Source organism: Astatotilapia calliptera, chromosome 14, assembly GCF_964374335.1.
Source record: "Astatotilapia calliptera chromosome 14, fAstCal68.1, whole genome shotgun sequence".
Taxonomy (NCBI): domain Eukaryota; kingdom Metazoa; phylum Chordata; class Actinopteri; order Cichliformes; family Cichlidae; genus Astatotilapia; species Astatotilapia calliptera.
The window spans coordinates 12,078,667-12,096,452 of NC_137435.1; the positions used below are offsets into that span (position 1 = coordinate 12,078,667).

At 40.7% G+C, this 17,786-nt stretch overlaps 1 protein-coding gene across 1 annotated transcript; it reads left to right on the forward strand.

Moving 5' to 3' along the window:
- Positions 1–2,819: 2,819 nt before the first annotated feature.
- On the forward strand, positions 2,820–17,415 carry wdr81 (WD repeat domain 81). The gene is made up of 12 exons (XM_026191886.2): positions 2,820–3,123; positions 3,689–4,213; positions 4,663–8,168; positions 8,251–8,358; positions 8,554–8,753; positions 8,924–9,105; positions 9,415–9,580; positions 10,014–10,179; positions 10,308–11,117; positions 11,200–11,345; positions 11,485–11,667; positions 15,630–17,415. Exons 2-12 carry the CDS (start codon positions 3,852–3,854, stop codon positions 15,954–15,956), a joined length of 6,156 nt encoding a protein of 2,051 aa, XP_026047671.1. The 5' UTR covers positions 2,820–3,123; positions 3,689–3,851; the 3' UTR covers positions 15,957–17,415.
- The last annotated feature ends 371 nt before the right edge of the window (positions 17,416–17,786 follow it).

The following is a 17,786-nucleotide window of genomic DNA, read 5'->3' on the forward strand; positions in this document are numbered from 1 at the left end:
GAAGAGGGAGGGGGGGGGGAGTCCCACGCAAATAAAAGAGAGCGAGAGCGAGAAACGTAATGAGGAGAGAGGGGGGGGGGGGGGGGGGAGGGGTGCAAACGCCTAAACTACTGACCTAAAGTACTGACCAATTAAAAGTGAAAAAGTTCATCCACGTAATAACCACAATAGTTTACATCTTTTACATTTACCATCTTGAAACCGAGGATTCCCCACAGTAGGTCTATCACCTCTATCACCCCCGCGGGGGAGAAAGGGGCGAATGCGGTTGACAGACTTCAGTCTTGCTGTTGCTCAGGCAAGAGACACAACAAATAATGCAACCAAGTATTTTACTTTTCAAGCTAGGCTTTCTTGAAATTCAATAAACGTATATAAGGTTTACTTTTCAAAATGCTAAAAGTTAAAATTTCTTGGTCACTGTCTAACAAAAGGGTTTTGGAGTTAGTTTTACAAAGGTCAAACAACTGGAAAAAAAATAAACCCTTATAACGGTGGCAGTAATCCGCCCAAAATCCCGTTGTATCTTTCTTTAAGACAGCACAATAAACATTTCACCAAAAACATCACAGAAGCTTTGACTGAACTGAATTCCTTTTCCCCTTTCCTTTTCCCAAACAAATAATACCCATTTTTATGCAATTTTATTTTCTCTAACCCGTCCAGTGAGTTTATTAAACATTGGTCACATTATTTCAAATGAAAACTATTTAATTATCTATGATCATAACCACTTATGGAACTAGTGTAGTGGGGGAGCTGGATCATGATTGCATTACAAAATAGTACAAATAAGTACAAACAGTATTTACTCCAGGGCTACTGTAATACACTGAAATGTGATGCACAATACGCTTCATTATGCCTCCCTTTCAATGTACTGTAAGCTTGGGATATTTGTAGTGAGTGCCATAAACCCAAGCCAACACTGCTTTAAGACATCAAACACATTCTGCATGGAAGTTAAATAAAACTAAGAGCAGAAGTAAGAGAAGAACATAAAATGCTGAGCCAAGGAATGTCATGTTTTTTGGCTGCATCTTTTCTTTGAAAGTGCTAACAGTAATTATCCTGCATTGGTGGTATGCTAGGATGAGAAAAGCTTTTAATTTGTGTCCCTGTAATTGTGAGTCTTCAACCATGTGTAGTGACATTTCTTACCAATTTTAAAGGCATGCAAATATATACTATAATGTGGACGGTCAATTCCCTTAATTCTGCTGCTTTACGTCCATGCATTTACAATATATATATCTATATGTATGTGTGTGTATACACACTGTTTAATACATGTTTTGTCCACAGTGTTAACATGAGTGCTGTCTCAGATGTTGACAAAAGGATTCATACAGCAATAAAACAACGTTGATCATTGCATAGTGAGAGCCATATTGTTCAAATGTGCTGTGTTTAGTGAATTGCGGCCATAAAATTTGCAGCTGTGACCATTGTAGTAGTCTGTATCTCAAATTTATGCAAGTTCTATTTATTTACAATATCAGAGAAATAATTTGAATAGAAACACTGAAATCGATATATACATGGAAACATAAAAAAAAAGATATGCACCCAACCCCCCATTTCATTTCATCTATGACATGCAATGTACTTCAGTTTATTTCATAGTCTCTAATTGAGTCACTAATTTAGTTGGGATAGAAACAACTGACTCTAAGCAGATTTCATGTTTTTGGTGTTGTAATTACAAACAAAAAAGTGACTGTTATGATGACAGGACCACGTTACAAATAACAATGGCAGACAAAGGTCCTAATGCAGGTATTTGCTTGGGATGTTATAAGCATAGCAGACACTCAAGCAAATTGGAAGAATTTCACTTGTGCAGATTGCAAAGTCTGCACAATCCTTCACTTCCTTCACAAGTGAAGGATTTAAAAATCCTTCACTTCCAAGGAATAAAAATACACACATCATGCCACCTTGTGGAGAGAATCCGTACAACACAGAAATCAGGTAAATACAGCATTTCTCTTTGTGAACTTGGAACACTGGGAAATTGGGAAGTAGCCTATCATGTGATGCGTCCTTAAATAGGATTTAGTTGGGATAGAAAACTAACACTAATTTAGTTGGGATAGAAACAACTGACTCTAAGCAGATTTCATGTTTTTGGTGTTGTAACTACAAACAAAAAAGTGACCATTATTGAATGCCAGCCATCAGTTATAATGACAGGAGCACATTGCAAATAACAGTGGCAGGCAAATATCCGAAAGCAGGTATTTGCTTGGAATATAAACTCAAGCAGATCGGAAGAATTTCACTTGTGCAGATTGCAAAGTCTGCACAAGTGAAGGATTTGTCTATAAAAATACACACATCATGCCACCTTGTGGAGAGAACCCGTACAACACAGAAATCAGGTAAATACAGTATTTCTCTCTGTGAACTTGGAAATTGGGAAGTACCTATCATGTGATGCGACTTTAAATATGATCAGGTGATTTCCTGGGTCCTTAAAGGTCAGAAAAAAATGAATAAAAACCTGGAAATTGTGGCTAGATTTCATCCATATTATTTAGACATTAATGGTAGTGCTAGTGTTTCTGTAATACGAGGGATTTATTGTTAGTAAACAGTATTATTAACCAATGCATAAAGAACCACGATGTGCCAAGAGGACTGGCTAAATTTCGGACATTCTTTACCTTTAATATATTATCCTTAATGTATTACATCAAAAGTAGGCTGTCAATACATCTTCTCTAAAAAGGTAACTACAAACATTACTTCTGCGGTTTATGGCAGAATAAAGTGCTGAAGAGCAAATATAGGTGTAGTGCAGAGGAAGCGCTGCCGTCACAGCTGCAGGGAGCAAGCATCAGTAGCAATCACATGAGAGGGGCCTGGTGTTATGTCACGTGAGGTATCGCTTCTAAAACATGGCTCCAAATAGCTCAGAGCAAAACACAATCGGCTGACTGACTGTCGTCTGGCTGCTGACACTCATCTCTAAATGCCAGAAAATGAAGCAAACACATGTCATCATGCAGGATGTTCAAGTGTTATGAAGTTAATGTCGGACAAACTCATCATGCATGGAACCGGGGTGCGTTGTTAGCTCAACGCTAACTAGCTGTCAACTGCTACAAGTGGTGAGAGGTGAGCTATACGTTGGTGGCAATTGGTCTGCAATTGCATTATCGTTATTGTTTAACGAGGTAGTTGCTTTCGTTTAGCTTTGTGCTAGAATTTTCAGCAACTAACTGCATGGTTGCGTTTTTCTTCCATCAGTTATGCCTCGTAAGGTTAGTCCCTTTGTTAAGCTAACTGTTAGCTAGCGATAACTTTCGACGTTACTTCCCTAATGATCATTTCTTTACCTTACCGACGGTTTTTATTAACTTTGTTCGTTGAGTTACTTACTATGTTAAAAAGGTTGCCATAATGTAGACACAGTTACGTGAATTTGTTAAGTTTTCATCCCCGAAAGAGTCGTTTTAAATTGGGAAATGTTGTTTCTTTGGTGTCATATCTGCCTGCAAGCTGTGAGCATTTATGAAAAGCAGTGACTTCAAAACCTGCCCACAGGGCAGATTAGATTTGTTGTCGGGTAGAACTTGAGTTATGTGAGCTGAGCTCAAACTTTATGTGAGAAGTAGAAAGCATCAAAGCAGTATTGTTTTTAAAGTGGTTGCTCATCTAACTGTCTGTTTATACTTTACAGTTCTTTTTTTAAAGGGACAGGTGGATGAGGAGATAACGTTTGCTGTTGGTGATTTTATATCTTCCACCATGGATATCTGAAAACTGAAAACTTCTAGTGGCTGACAGCGAGTGGAAAGTAGCTGAAAACTGTCTAAGTGAGAACAACCAGTTGCAGATTGACCATGGATTGGCTGATGCATGCAGTTGAAAAAGACTTGGGGATTGAAAGACGGCAGCAAGGCCCAGGGCGCCGTCCTCAGGAGCTTGTAGCCCTTGTTCCTGTGCGCTGGGTGATGGGCCTAAGAGAGGGGCGAGTCATGCGCTGTGCCCGTTTTGACAGCATCAGTGAGGCAGAAATTTGCACATACCTTCAGTCTTCTCAGGCGAAACTGCCCCCTGGGTGGACTAGAGTGTGCATTCAGGGTTTGAGGAAAAGTAAGCTGAGCTACAGACTGGCCAAAGAGCCATGCCACCAACAAATGGAATTTCTGTCACAGGATTCTTACGTCAAAACAATGCAGAGTGTATCACAGCATAATATCAGGTACTCAACATAATTTTAAATTCTAATGCAAAATATGTCTTTGCCTACCACCTTATTGTAGTTCTAGATCCCGATTAAGCTAAGATTATTTGTCTAAGAAAACATTTTCTGCAATATTGGGTAGAGCTGATCAAGTTAATTAATTGTTGAGGACTGAAAGACTGTGTGAGAGAGTATTTGTGAGGGCTTTTATTCAATAAATAGTTTACTAAAAATTGTTAGATTAGTCAGTAATGAAAATATGTTTAGGTCCACAGCTAATATGTTAGTGTGTAATGCTTTCATATTAAATGAGCTGTGTTAGGTATAATTACTTGCTTTAGTTAGGACATGGTTACTCATTACTTAGAGGCATTTCTTAATCATGCAGTCCTAACAACATTAGGCATTATGATCTAAGAGCAAGTTTAATGCCTAACAGTCTTCATTGCCCTTCTTTTTTCTTCCAGGAATCTATGGCGTGAAGCTCATAACAAACTTGTGCGGCCATATTCAGGAGCCAGTGAACAGATGCATGTTGCAGCTGTAGATGCAGTACGCCATGCATTACAGAAGCTCTTTAATTCCACATTTATCTCAACTGAAAAAGTATCTCCATTGCTTTCTCCTGCCAGAGACAAGGAGAAAGAAGTCTGCTTGCCATCTAGCTCTTCTTGTTTTTCCAAATCCCAGTCAGACAGTCTGTGTCCTAACATTCTGCCTGCAGAATGTCTTTTGGAGACAGCAGAAATGCTCTATGTGATTCTCCCTTACACTCAGTATTCACTTCGTGATATTGTCTCCTTCAGCCCAGCCAAGCTTGCTAACAGCAATGCCAAAGTGTTGTTCATTCTCTACCAGGTTCTAATAGCTATGCAGGCATGTCATGCAGCAGGCCTATCTTGTGGAGAGCTGTCTCTTCAGGACATAACAGTAGATGATCAGTTGTGCAGCCGCCTAAAGCTCAACCTAGCTCATTATGAGGAACTGGGAACAGAAGGGGATGCAGAAAGTAATGTTAGTCGCAGAAAAGAGCCAAAAAGTGTCCTGCCAAGGGAAATTCTGTGTGTGAGCCAAGAGAACAAAAGACTTTGCAAAAACTGCTTTGATGAATTAAGGACTTTGGTTCTGGACTGGGTCCATGGACGGGTCAGTAACTTCCGCTACTTGATGGAACTAAACAGATTAGCGGGGCGGCGAGAAGGAGACCCAAATTATCACCCAGTTCTGCCTTGGGTGGTGGATTTCACTGTGCCAGAGGGAAAATTTCGGGATCTCAGGAGGTCAAAGTTCAGGCTCAATAAAGGGGATAAGCAACTGGATTTTACATACGAGATGACCAAAGAGGCTTTGGCAGCTGCAGGAGGCAGTGGGGTTGGTGGAGGAGGTGTCGGTGGAGACCTCAGTGGAGGTGGTGCTGGTGCAGGACAGTCTGACCACCTCCATGTACCTCATCACATATCCGATGTTCTGTCAGACATTACATACTATGTCTACAAAGCCAGGCAGACTCCCAAGTCAGTTTTGTGCAGCCATGTTCGATCCCAGTGGGAGCCCAATGAATACCCAGCAAGTATGGAACGCATGCAGAGCTGGACCCCTGATGAGTGCATTCCAGAGTTCTACACAGACCCTTCCATTTTCCACTCAATTCACCCTGACATGCCAGACCTGGATGTGCCTTCGTGGTGCAAGTCTTCTGAAGAGTTCGTTGAGGTCCATCGGCGGCTTCTGGAGAGCAGAGAGGTGTCCCAGCATTTGCATCACTGGATTGATCTCACATTTGGCTATAAGCTGTCAGGTAAAGAAGCTATCAAGGCCAAGAATGTGTGCCTGCATCTCGTGGACAACCACACTCATCTAACTACCTATGGTGTAGTTCAGCTGTTTGACCAGCCACACCCACCTCGCTTATCTCCTTCTCAGTATGCCCCAGCAGAACCTCCTCCTCTTGGCCTTGCTGCTCTTACTGTGCCTTCTCTACCCATCACTCCAAATGAGACTCTGGCCGACACTTTGGATGGAATGGTGCCAGAATCTACAGGATGTGAGTCCAGTGGCTGGACCACAGTGGACAAAGATGAAGAGCTTGAACAAGGTACAGAAGCTCTGGACTCTTTAGCATCCACTGGCTCATCCACTTCTGCATCTTGCTCTGTGCCAATGCCAGGTATTAGTGCATCAGGTGGAAAGACAGGAGGAGAGCACACAGCACTTACTGTATCTCAGTCTCCAGGTTCATTCCCTGGTGACCTCTCAAGTGGTGTTGGTCCTGGTTTCCGAAGTGCCATGCTGCAACGAGGTGGGACGATGAACAAAAAGCATGGGGAAGGAAGCGTGACTGCCTCCAGTACAGAGGAAATGAAGATCATTCTCCCTGAAGGCTTTAACCCATTTCAGCCTTTAGAAGAGCTGGAGAAGTTGAACAATTTTCTGGTAAAAAGTCTGCACGCTGATGTATGGCATTCTTCAGGTTCTAGTGTACGATCTGACCTAATGAGCGAATCCCTCCCCTCTCTTATGCATCTCTACCAAAGAGATATGCAGGCTCTTGGTGTTCTCATCGCTGAGATATTTTACGCCACTAAACTAAGGGGACTGAAACCAGATACTGCACTCAAACAGCGTTTCCAAGCTGTTATAAAGCTATGCTCTGCCAGCCTCCGTGATGTACCACTGTGTTTGCACCATGCTCTTGAGACACTTTTGCTAATAGAGAAACATTCTGGAGAGGCAAACAAAGATATATCAGATTACCCAAGTCCTCTCCTCTTCAAATATGACCCCATCTTCAATGGTCTGCCTCCTCCAAGCCCCTCTCAGTTACTGAACTCTGTCATCACTCCCTTTCCTTTCCCTTCTTATTTTGCAGCACTTCATCATTTTATTTTTTCCTACCATGCTAAGATGGAAAATATTAGTAGCCTTCAAGGAAGAGATGTTGTCTTTCACTTGTGGCAGCAGCTTGAAGCACTGCTGCGGAGTAACATCACAGCAGAGGGTCTTGAGATCCTCTTGCCCTTTATTCTAGCCCTCATGCTTGAGGAGTCCACTGCTGTCTATGCATCTTGGTACCTTTTTGAGCCCATCTCTACAGTACTGGGTCCCAGAAATGCAAACAAATACTTACTGAAACCGCTGATTAATGTTTATGAAAGCCCTCACTGCCTCCGAGGCCGTTTCTATCTTTACACTGACTGTTTCGTTCTGCAGCTGATTGTGAGACTGGGCCTGCAGGCCTTTCTATCCAGCCTACTTCCCCATGTGCTCCAGGTCATCACTGGCTTTGAAAGCTGCAACTCAGGCTCTGGAACAGAACCTTTTAAAGGGTTGAGAAATGGCATGTGTAATATGGGAGAGGAGGAAGAAGAGGAGTTTCAGTGTGGTGAGGTTCGGCCAACGTCTGGGTCTGTTGGCGGTAATATGGGGGCTAGCGGCAGCATCAGTCTTAGTGACCAAGTGTTTCTTTCAGAGCCAGAAGACTTTCAGAATGGGTTTTATGTCAACAGCGGAGCAGGGGTGCTTACTGGGAAACAGCAGAGTCAGAACTCTGCAGCCAGGGAACAAGACCAAGAGTCTCTCAGTGTGGGGAAACTAAGTGACAAAAGTAGCGCAAGTGAACTCTCTCTGGGTGAGGACTCAATGCGGGATCGAACCAGCCTGAAATCAGCTGACAGCAGCCAGGACCTGAAACACACTAGTGAAGGAGAGGAGGGAGGAGAGCTGGAGGAAGATGAGGGGCCAGATGCTGGTGAGGATAAAGAGGGGACAAATGACCCAGAAGTCTTCAACCTTGAGCTTACTCTTTCTGGTTGCACAGAAGCTTCAGGTGCCACAGTTGCCATTTTAGAGGGTGAGTTTGTGAATGGGATGACACTGGAAGAGACAGAGAAAGAGATTGTGGAAGGACAAGACGAAGAGGATGACCATGATCCGTCAGAAGAATCTGAGGGAAAAGAGCACAAAATTCTTCTTGGTGAGTTAGTGACGGTGGTTCATTCAAATGTTTTTACATAAAGTGGCAGTATCTAACATTTTGATCATGTTTCTAAAAACAGATACAGTCTGCAAAACAGTTAGATGGCTGTCAGCGAAACTTGGACCAACAGTGACATCTCGATATGTAGCCAGAAATTTGCTGCGATTGCTCACAAATTGTTACATTGGTATGTAAATGTATGACAGGTAAAGCTTAATTGTCTAATTGGTAATTAATAAAATGATGCTCTGGAGTTTTGCATTTCTTAACTCTTGTTATATCTTATGGTGTTTTGTTTTAATTTTCCCTTTTCTTTCCTCTTTTTTTTTTTTTTTTTCCTCCCTTCCTTCCTTCCTTCTTTCCTTTCTTTTTTTGCCTTTAGGACCTCAAAATCACCAGTTTGTGACCCCGACATCTGACGGGAGCAGCCTAGAGAGTGTGGGAATGGGCAGTGTATATGAGAAGAAACCGGTTGTGGGTGACCACACTGCAGGGCCTGTGCTGGACTGCCTCATCTATATAGCTCAGCTTTATGGAGAGCCTGTACTGACTTACCAGTACCTGCCTTATATTGGATATCTAGTAAGAAGGGAACAATAGACTTTTTTTTTTTTTTCTGACAATTACACATGAAGCCATCTATTAGCATTTTGAGGCTAGTTTTCTTTGTCATGGGAAAGCAAATGTATTTTAAGATGTAAAAATATAAATGAAAATATGCTATTCATTTAATAAATGTTCATGTTTTCCAGGTCTCTCCACCCTCTTCTCAGCGTCTTAACACACGCAAGGAAGCAAGTCTGCTTGGAGCTGTTGCACTTACACAGAAGATCATTGTATTTCTCTCTGATACCACTTTAATGGACATGCTTATGAAGATCAATCAGGATATTCTTCTGCCATTGTTGGACCTGCTTACTACACCTCGTATGGGGTAATTTACAAACTAAATTATATACAAGTACATTATATATAATGTACTTGTATATAAAGTTGTATATATGAACTGTGTATAATAGACACTGAAGGGGTTCCAGAATTCAGTAAAACCTTTTTAAACAGCAAACTGTTGGATGATTTAGCTTTTTTTTTTTTTTCTTTAACTTGTTGAGTTGTTGTTATGTTTTGAAGTGAAAAAGCTTTAAATTTTGTTTCAGAAAGATGATGATTATTTAAAAAAACTCTGTTACATTAGATCTGTTTATCCTTTGTTTTGTTCTTCCCATTCTGCTGTACTCTGTAGGTTTCCCAGTGGAGTTCAGACACGCACTGCTGTCTGTCTCAAGACACTCAGCCTGATGGCTCTCATCTGTCTACGCATTGGGAGGGAAATGGTGCAGCAGCATATGGCTGACACTTTGCGTCGATTCTTTGCTGTTTTCTCGCTACTGCATTCTCTGCAGCCCCAGGTATGCATACACACACGCGTGCTTTTTCAAAATCTCCAACCTTAGCCGTCACAGCTAAATGCTGACCACCAAAAACTAAATCATAACTCTGACACAGAGGGTCAGGGTCTCAGTTTGGTCCTCACAAAGATGGATAACCCAACAACTAATACATAATGACTCGCGAGTGTTATGTTGCATGTTTGTTTGTTTTTCTAAAAGGCTTTCAACTAGAAATTTGTCACAAATAGCTTCATGAAAAATATTTGACACGAAGTGACAAAACAGTAAAACAAACAAAAAAATAGAAACCTATAATAACTTTTTTTTTTTTTTTAAATAAATGTAAAGGTGTATTTTAGTTACACTTATTTCTTGGAGTTGCAAAAAAGGAATACAATTTAAAATGACAGTTATGTCAAATATGTCAGTATAGTCTGTCTTTATCCTGTAGCTCAACAACGCCCCTCGCAGGGTTGTGGGAGAAGTCACAGTGGTAGATGTCTGTACCACTGAAGAGTCAAATGTGACATATGAGCTGGGGGTCTTGGAAGAGCTGCAGACTGTATTTAACCCTCAAATGGCTCATGCCTCTTACATCCCCTTCTACTGCCTCATCGGTAGGAGATGTCTTATGTTTTGTAATGTAATACTTTATCTAATGGAAATTCTGTGCTAAAAGTAATATTTGTTTTGTTTTTTTAATAATAAAGAGATATAAAACAGCATTCTTTTGTCATTGCTCTAGGTGATACAGCAATCCGGAAACTAGTTCCTAATCATGAGCTGGTCTGGGAGTTGGCCCAGTCTTACCATCAGAGTGTAAGTCAGAGTCAAGAAACAACCACCATAGCATCCAGGGTGGATCCACTTCCACCCTCTGGTTTTGGCAGACGTGTGGATTGTAGCACGTTTTCATCCCTCTCAACTAGTTCCACCCTGCAAGGAGACTTGCTTCCTGAGTCAGGCACATTTGGGAGCCACCTCGTAGGAAACCGAATTCAAGTATCCAGAGACACTGACTATGGTGGCTGCTCAAACGTTGGCTTGACTCACCCTTGGGGACGCTCTGGTCATACCACACCTATCATTACAACAGCCTCCACCTTCACAACACCATCCACTGGTGCAGCTTCTTTCTCCTCCTCCTGGGTGACAAGCCCCACGCCAGAGGACAGCGTCTTGAAACAGGAGCTCCCCCGAAGTAGCCGCTCCCTGCAGGGCAACTGGCTGGCCTACTGGCAGTATGAAATTGGTCTTAATCAACAAGATCCACATTTTCACTTCCATCAGATCAGATTACAGAGCTTTCTGGGTCACTCGGGCACCACAAAGTGTTTGGCACCTCTTGCAGGAGAGGATTACTTTCTTTCTGGTAGTAAAGACAAGACTGTGAAGCTTTGGCCGCTGTATAACCACGGTGATGGTACGCAGGATGTGGAGCCCAGGCTGACGTACAACGACCATCGAAAGTCGGTGTTCTATGTTGGACAGCTGGAGGCTTCACAGGAGGTAGTCAGCTGTGATGGTACCGTGCACCTGTGGGACCAGTATACAGGTAGGGAGATGAACTGCAGTGCATTACTACACACAAGTTCAACTGTTTCATTTAGCTTAAATATAAGTTTTTATCTCCTTAGGCAAACAGATCCGCTTGCATGAAACCGTGGATGGGAAGAATCCCATTACAGCTGTCACCACCATGCCTGCTCCACACAGCAGTGTTGTGTACGGCAGCGCAGATTCTGTTCTCCGCTTCATTGATCCTCGCAAGCCTGGCTTGCAGGTAACAATTTCAATCTATCTGTTAAGGCCTAGTTTATACATCACCCACCAATTATTTTTCATTACTGTGTTTTGAAAGCAATAGCTCTTTTGTGCTTCTCTACTATAATAATTATAGCAATCTTTCCCCATGTACTCAGCATGAATTTCGTCTGGCATGCAACAATGTGAGTGCTGGGCTCATCCGTTATCTGGCTGTAAACCCTTCAGGACGCACAGTGGCGGCAGGTTTTTCATCTGGCTTCATTGTTCTGCTAGATGCACGCACAGGGCTTGTACTGAAAGGCTGGCCAGCTCATGAAGGAGACATACTCCAAATGAAGGTATATTTACAGTTTGTATGTGGTGTATGCAGTTTCAGTCACCTTTCAGTCAAATGGGTAAGGTGGTATGTCTGGGTGACAGCTTGAGTTGTCAGGGGAGTATGTAGTCAGATTTTGACTGTTGTTCTATACGTGCGCTGGCCAATTTGTCAAGTACACCTATTTATGTCTTCAGACTACTACTTAGTACTACTGAAGTTCAAACTTGGCATCAGAATGGAAAAGAATTGTGATTTAAGTGATTTTGAACTTAGGATAGTTTTTGGTACCAGATGGGCTGGTTTGATTATTTCAGAACCTGCTGATCTCCTGGGATGTTTCCCACACAACCATCTCTAGTGTTTACAGAGAATAGTCTGAAAAAGAGAAATTATCAGTTAACTTGGTTAAACTGCCTTGTTGAGGAGAATGATTAGACTGCTTTCAGCTGACAGAAGGGCAACAATAACTCAAACACTTGTTACAGCCAAGGAATGTAGAAGAGCATCTCTGAATGCACAAAGTATCAAACCTTTAAGCAGATGGCTACTTACCACACCAATAAACTTCAAATAGGAAACTAAGGCTACTTTTTAAATGGGTTCACCAAAGTTGGACAATAGAAAACTGAAAGAATGTTGCCTGTTGCCTAATGTCTCCTCTTTGCTGCAACATTGGGATGGTAGGGTGAGAATTTGGCATAAACAACATGAAAGCAGGCTGAATGTGGTGGTATAATGGGGTAAAGGAAAATTTTCTTTTCTTCTAATGGCTGTTTCCAGCAGGATGATGCACTGTGTCAAAGTGCAAACTAGTTTCTTGAACATGACAATGAGTTCATTGTAGTCAAATGGCCTCCACATTCACCAGATCTCAATCCAGTCGAGCACGTCTGGAATGTGGTGGAGCAGGAGTTTGACATCGTGGATGTGCAGTCAACAAATCTGCAGTAACTGTGTGATGCTGTTATTTTAATATAGATCAAATGTAGATAAAAAGAAGGTAAAGGTTTATTCAGCTTAGAATAATACTTTCTCAATGTATATGATACTTTGATTCATGAACCTCAATCTTTGGCTACGTTCACACTGTAGGCGAAAGCGCATCAAATCTGACTTTTTTGACCCTATGCGACCCATATCCGATAGGGGTGCAACGATATTCGTATCAAGGACAAAAGTAAAACAGTATGTCGGATGTGCCACACAATGCTCAATTACATTGGTGGGAACTAGTGCGTTAGCGCAGTTAGCTCATTAAGGTTTTGGCCGTCCAGCGTTCCGCGGTAGCTCGTTAATGGAGATTTGCCGTGTTGTGGCGTCAACGTCATTTCAGATTAACGCTGACAGCACTAGTGGGAACACAACAAATATGACTGCACATTTACGCTGACATCATCCTAGTGCAAAGACAAGTGGAAGCAGAGTCATTTAGACAGCCGTTAGCACATGATTCTCCTTATGGGGACCTGATATGTTTAATATGCTGCTGAGAATATAGCCCAGAAGAAGCGTATAGTATAGCTTTTATTTTGGAAAGAGCCATTTCTCTGTAATAAACTCTCTTTTCCAAAGATGAGTGATTCCTCAATCAGATATATTTATTTTTATTACTTTGTTGTTTCAGCAACATTAAATTTAAAAACTGTACTTTTGAGTTAAAATATATATTTATAATTTTAATAAATGACAAATTAAAAAGGCATGAACATTCTTTTTTTTTTTTTTTTTTTTTTTTTTTTGTATCGAAAAAATATCGAACCGTGACACCAAAGTATCGAACCGAACCGTGAATTTTGTGTATCATTGCACCCCTAATATCCGATCATGGTGTGACAGTGTGAACAGCACAAATCCGATATTTTCAATTCAGACCTGGGTCATTTTCGTATGTGGATCTGAATCAGATACATATCTGATGTTTTAGAAAGCGACTGCTGTTTGAATGGTCATGTCGCATTAAATCCATCTTTCACGTCACTGACACAAGACGGACGCCAATTATCAGCGCCGGAGAAGACAAACGATAAAGCATGGCGGCCGAAACTAGAGACAGAGGGAGTCAGTGGACAGAAACTGAGGTTTTGGACTTGATTAGCATATGGGGTGACAATTCCATTCAAGCTAAACTTGAAGGGTCGTATCGTGACCAGGCTGTGTTCGAGTGCATTGCCAAAGAAATGGTTGAACGAGGGCACAGGCGAACGTGGCTACAGTGTCAAAGGAAAGTGAAGAGCCTCAGAGCCAAGTTTAAAGAAGCTGAAGATGTAAACAAACAAAGCGGACGTGGTCAAGTCACCTGCCCGTTTTATGATTAGTTTGGGCGACAAACCCAGCTGTCACCTGGCTGTGATGTCTTTTGCGCATGCGGGCCGCCTTGAGGGGCGTGAACCGTTCACACTAGAGCGTGTTTGCTGTCACATTTTATTTGTAATGTGAACAACCAGACAAAAAAAATCTGATTTGATCAAAAAATCGGACTTGAGCATTAAGACCTGCAGTGTGAACGTAGCCTTTGTTACACCAAGTACCAGTCAAGTTGTTTACAGAAGACTTGGGCTGGATGCATGGGAATCATGAGATTGTTAGATATATTGGTCTCTGCTTTGGTCAAGCTTTTTATTTTGTCACCAGGAGCAGTTAGTATGGGGTCAGATGATTGGATTATATAAAATCCAAGACCCCTGCAGTTATTTATTGGTATAATGTAACCATTTCATTGTACACTTCAACCAGCTGAATCTGGGCTGTACAAAATCACTATCGGGCTTTCTGGTAAACAGTGGAAACTTCTGGATGACCACACAGCCCACGCAGTGCACAGCTAATCGCTCGTCAGTTGCATAGACTCCATCGCTCTGAGTGACCCACATTACATCAGACACAAAATGGAAAATTTTGTTCTGTTACCTACTTGAACTGTTTTTGATGTACTTGGTATAATAGCAGCATCATCGCATTTTCCTCCTCTGATTACTGAAAAATGCATTTTATTATGTATGTGCATCTAACCTCTAGTTTGATAAGTGTAGTAATAAAGTAGTGATAATTTACCAGCGTTTATTTAAGATTTACAGATATTGCCTGACACCAGGATTGTCCAAAAAAGGGGTCAGACTTTTTTGCTGTTGGATTCCTAAACTAATTTACTCAAGCCAGGAAGTGTAGCTGTGTTGTTCAGTGGTCAGGTAAATAAATATTAAAACAGTCAGTCAAGTGTCTTTTATTTTTTGGTATTCCCCATAGGTAGTGATTCAGAGATACTAAGGGGCACAGAGATGGTGAAAGTTGTACCTAGCAAATATGTTGTTAACATAGTGCAAACTTTATTTAACCCCAAATTAGGTCAGAGATAAGGGCCCCAGTTTTAAACTCACAAGTTTGGGCAAATATGGACACAGGTTAGGTATTAGAAAGACCACGGAGATTTCTCATTGGCGCGCACACATCACTCGGACCTCCCCCCCTTTTTTTCTTTTTTTTTTTCTTACCTGCAGCAGCCTATTCCAAATGTACTTTAAATATTAATTTTCCTTGCTTCTAACTGAAGGTTAGGAATCTATGGATACAGAACATGTTATTCAGTGGTTGTTATTTATTTTGTTTTTTTGTTTGTTTTTCAATGGTAGTTACTGATAGTAAATGATTATTTAGAAACTTAATATAAACAAGGCTAAAGGCTGATTTTTATTTATTTATTTATTTTTTTTGGTCTGTCTGAATATGTGCGAAATGTTTCTGTTTTAAATATATTTTCAAATAAAACCCCTTTGCCATTTAATTTTATTTACTAAGAGTCTGTGTTTCTGTGTTTATTCAGCTCATCTTTTGTTGTATTCCTTAAATTTTAGAGTATTTGCAAGGTCTATAATGATTTTGCTGTATTTGACATTTTAGTCTTTTTTCCTAATTTTTGTTTTGTTTTAATTTACTGGGACACGACATCCACAATCACTGATTCTTGTTTCTTGTTTTATTTTTCAGGCTGCAGAAGCAAATATTGTTATCAGCTCCTCCACTGACTACACACTGACTGTGTGGAAAGATCTGGAACACAAGCCTCTTCGCCTGTACAAGTCACCATCCGACCCCATCCACGCCTTTGACCTTTACGGTTCAGAGATTGTAACGGGAACAGTGGCTAATAAGATCGGAGTGTACTCTATGGCTGATATCTCCCTGAGCCCCGTTAGTAGCACAAAACTGAGCACGGAGAACTTCCGCGGTACTCTGACCAGCCTTGCGGTCCTGCCCACCAAGAGGCTTCTGCTGCTGGGCTCTGAGAACGGTGCCATTAGGTTATTGGCTTAAATCAATAGTTACAAGCTATACTAAACACTCTCTGCATTGACCTTCAAAGTGTCTTATTCATGCCAGATGCCAAGTGTCTGAGCTCCTCTGTCCCTTCTGTGCTTTTGGTCAATTATACTGATAGGGCAGGTTGTCATATCCTTTAAACTGTTTGTTGAATGAGGCAGCACAAGTAGAGGCATTGTATAAGCTTCATGTCTACTGCATATTGCCATTGAGGCTATTGACATGCATCATGTACATTGATATTGAATTCCTTTATTATTTTGTTCTTTTAAACCTATAAATGTATATACGAGGAGATTCTCATATAGACAAGGTCACTTATTCTTTTGACTAGGTTCCTTATTCTGTTCAAAGGAATGAATTGGAAGACAAGCTCAGGAAGGTCTTATGTAGTGTTTACACTTTTCCAAATAGATGCATAACAAAACCAAAAATACATTGACCTCACCTTTTATTTCCCTCATGATAGAACAAATATGTATCCAAATGCACTGATTAAACTATGCAGTATTTGTAGATCACATCCTTTGTTTGTGTTAGTGTTGCTCCATTTTTCATTAGATATTTCAGTGTTTGTGTATACATCACGAACAATAAAAGTACACTCGCTGTTGTGATGACAGTCTTGGTGTATCTTCTCAGAGAGGAGACACTTAAGTTGTCACATTAAAAAGTTAGTGACTGATGCACAGCCTTTATTCTACTGCACAAGTATGGCCTGAATTGTAACATTTAGAGTCTCACTCAGATTTTAAAGATTGAATGTTTTTTTTTATCCACTAATAAATTACTTGAAGTTGCTTTGGGATTTTCTAAACAATGTTTAGGTATTCTTGATTTAACACTTCACAAAAACCTGTAGCAACAATACACTGGAAGCGGAACCCGGCAGATGCTGCTTTAAGTGGGTTTGCCAACTATTGCAGAGACTTCTGTAATCAGCTTCTTCTAATTTTTGACTTTAAAAGCTAGCATCAGAACAGTCAATGCCAAGATAAACTGCTTTTGTATTTTAACCATTATGTTTAACTGCTTAAACTGCTGAGATGGCAACAGAAGCTACAGATCAATAAATGTGTTGTATAATGTAGTCATGGTGTGATGCAAATTAACATACAGTTGAAATTTTGCTCCTTAAAATTAGCCCAATCTCAAGTTTACAAAGTTTAGTAGCATTTAACTATGAAAGCTCTGCTCTTTGCCTACTTTTCTAATTATTTGCCTAAAGTTCAAAATTGTTAAGTGTACTACATGTTTTGAATTTTTTGTTTTTGTTTTGTTTTTTAGAAAATCCAGAGTGAAAGCGCAACCATTAAAAAGACCAACTTTGTTTTAAAGTTTGTAGTTGCACATTGATAATTGGTTACAATCGATATTCTGTCTCCGAACATTTTACAAGAAGTCAGTGAAAAACGTATTTATTAACTGGATTAATAAAAATTACTCCAATGTTTTTCTGTGTGTGTACCAGTTGTTCTGTGATTCACATACATTGACTGCTAGCATGTCCTTCGATCTTGGCTGAATCACTAAAGCTCAGATTGTACAAAGTCCTCTTTGTGTTTGCAGACTGCAGTCATGTGATCTGAAAGATATCGTTTTTGCTTAGTGGTAAAATGTGACCAAGTCCAACAAATGAGTTTCTTTTTTTATATATATATTTCTTTGAGAATCTAAAGGGTATTATTGGTCACAACACAAAACAGTGATTTGTTAACCGAAGCCTCTGGTTTTGCTGCCTGAGATCTTAAGTTAATTATGGATTAAATCCAGGGCTTCTGGGAAATGTGGGGGTGTGTTCTCTGACATCAAATGTATTACTTT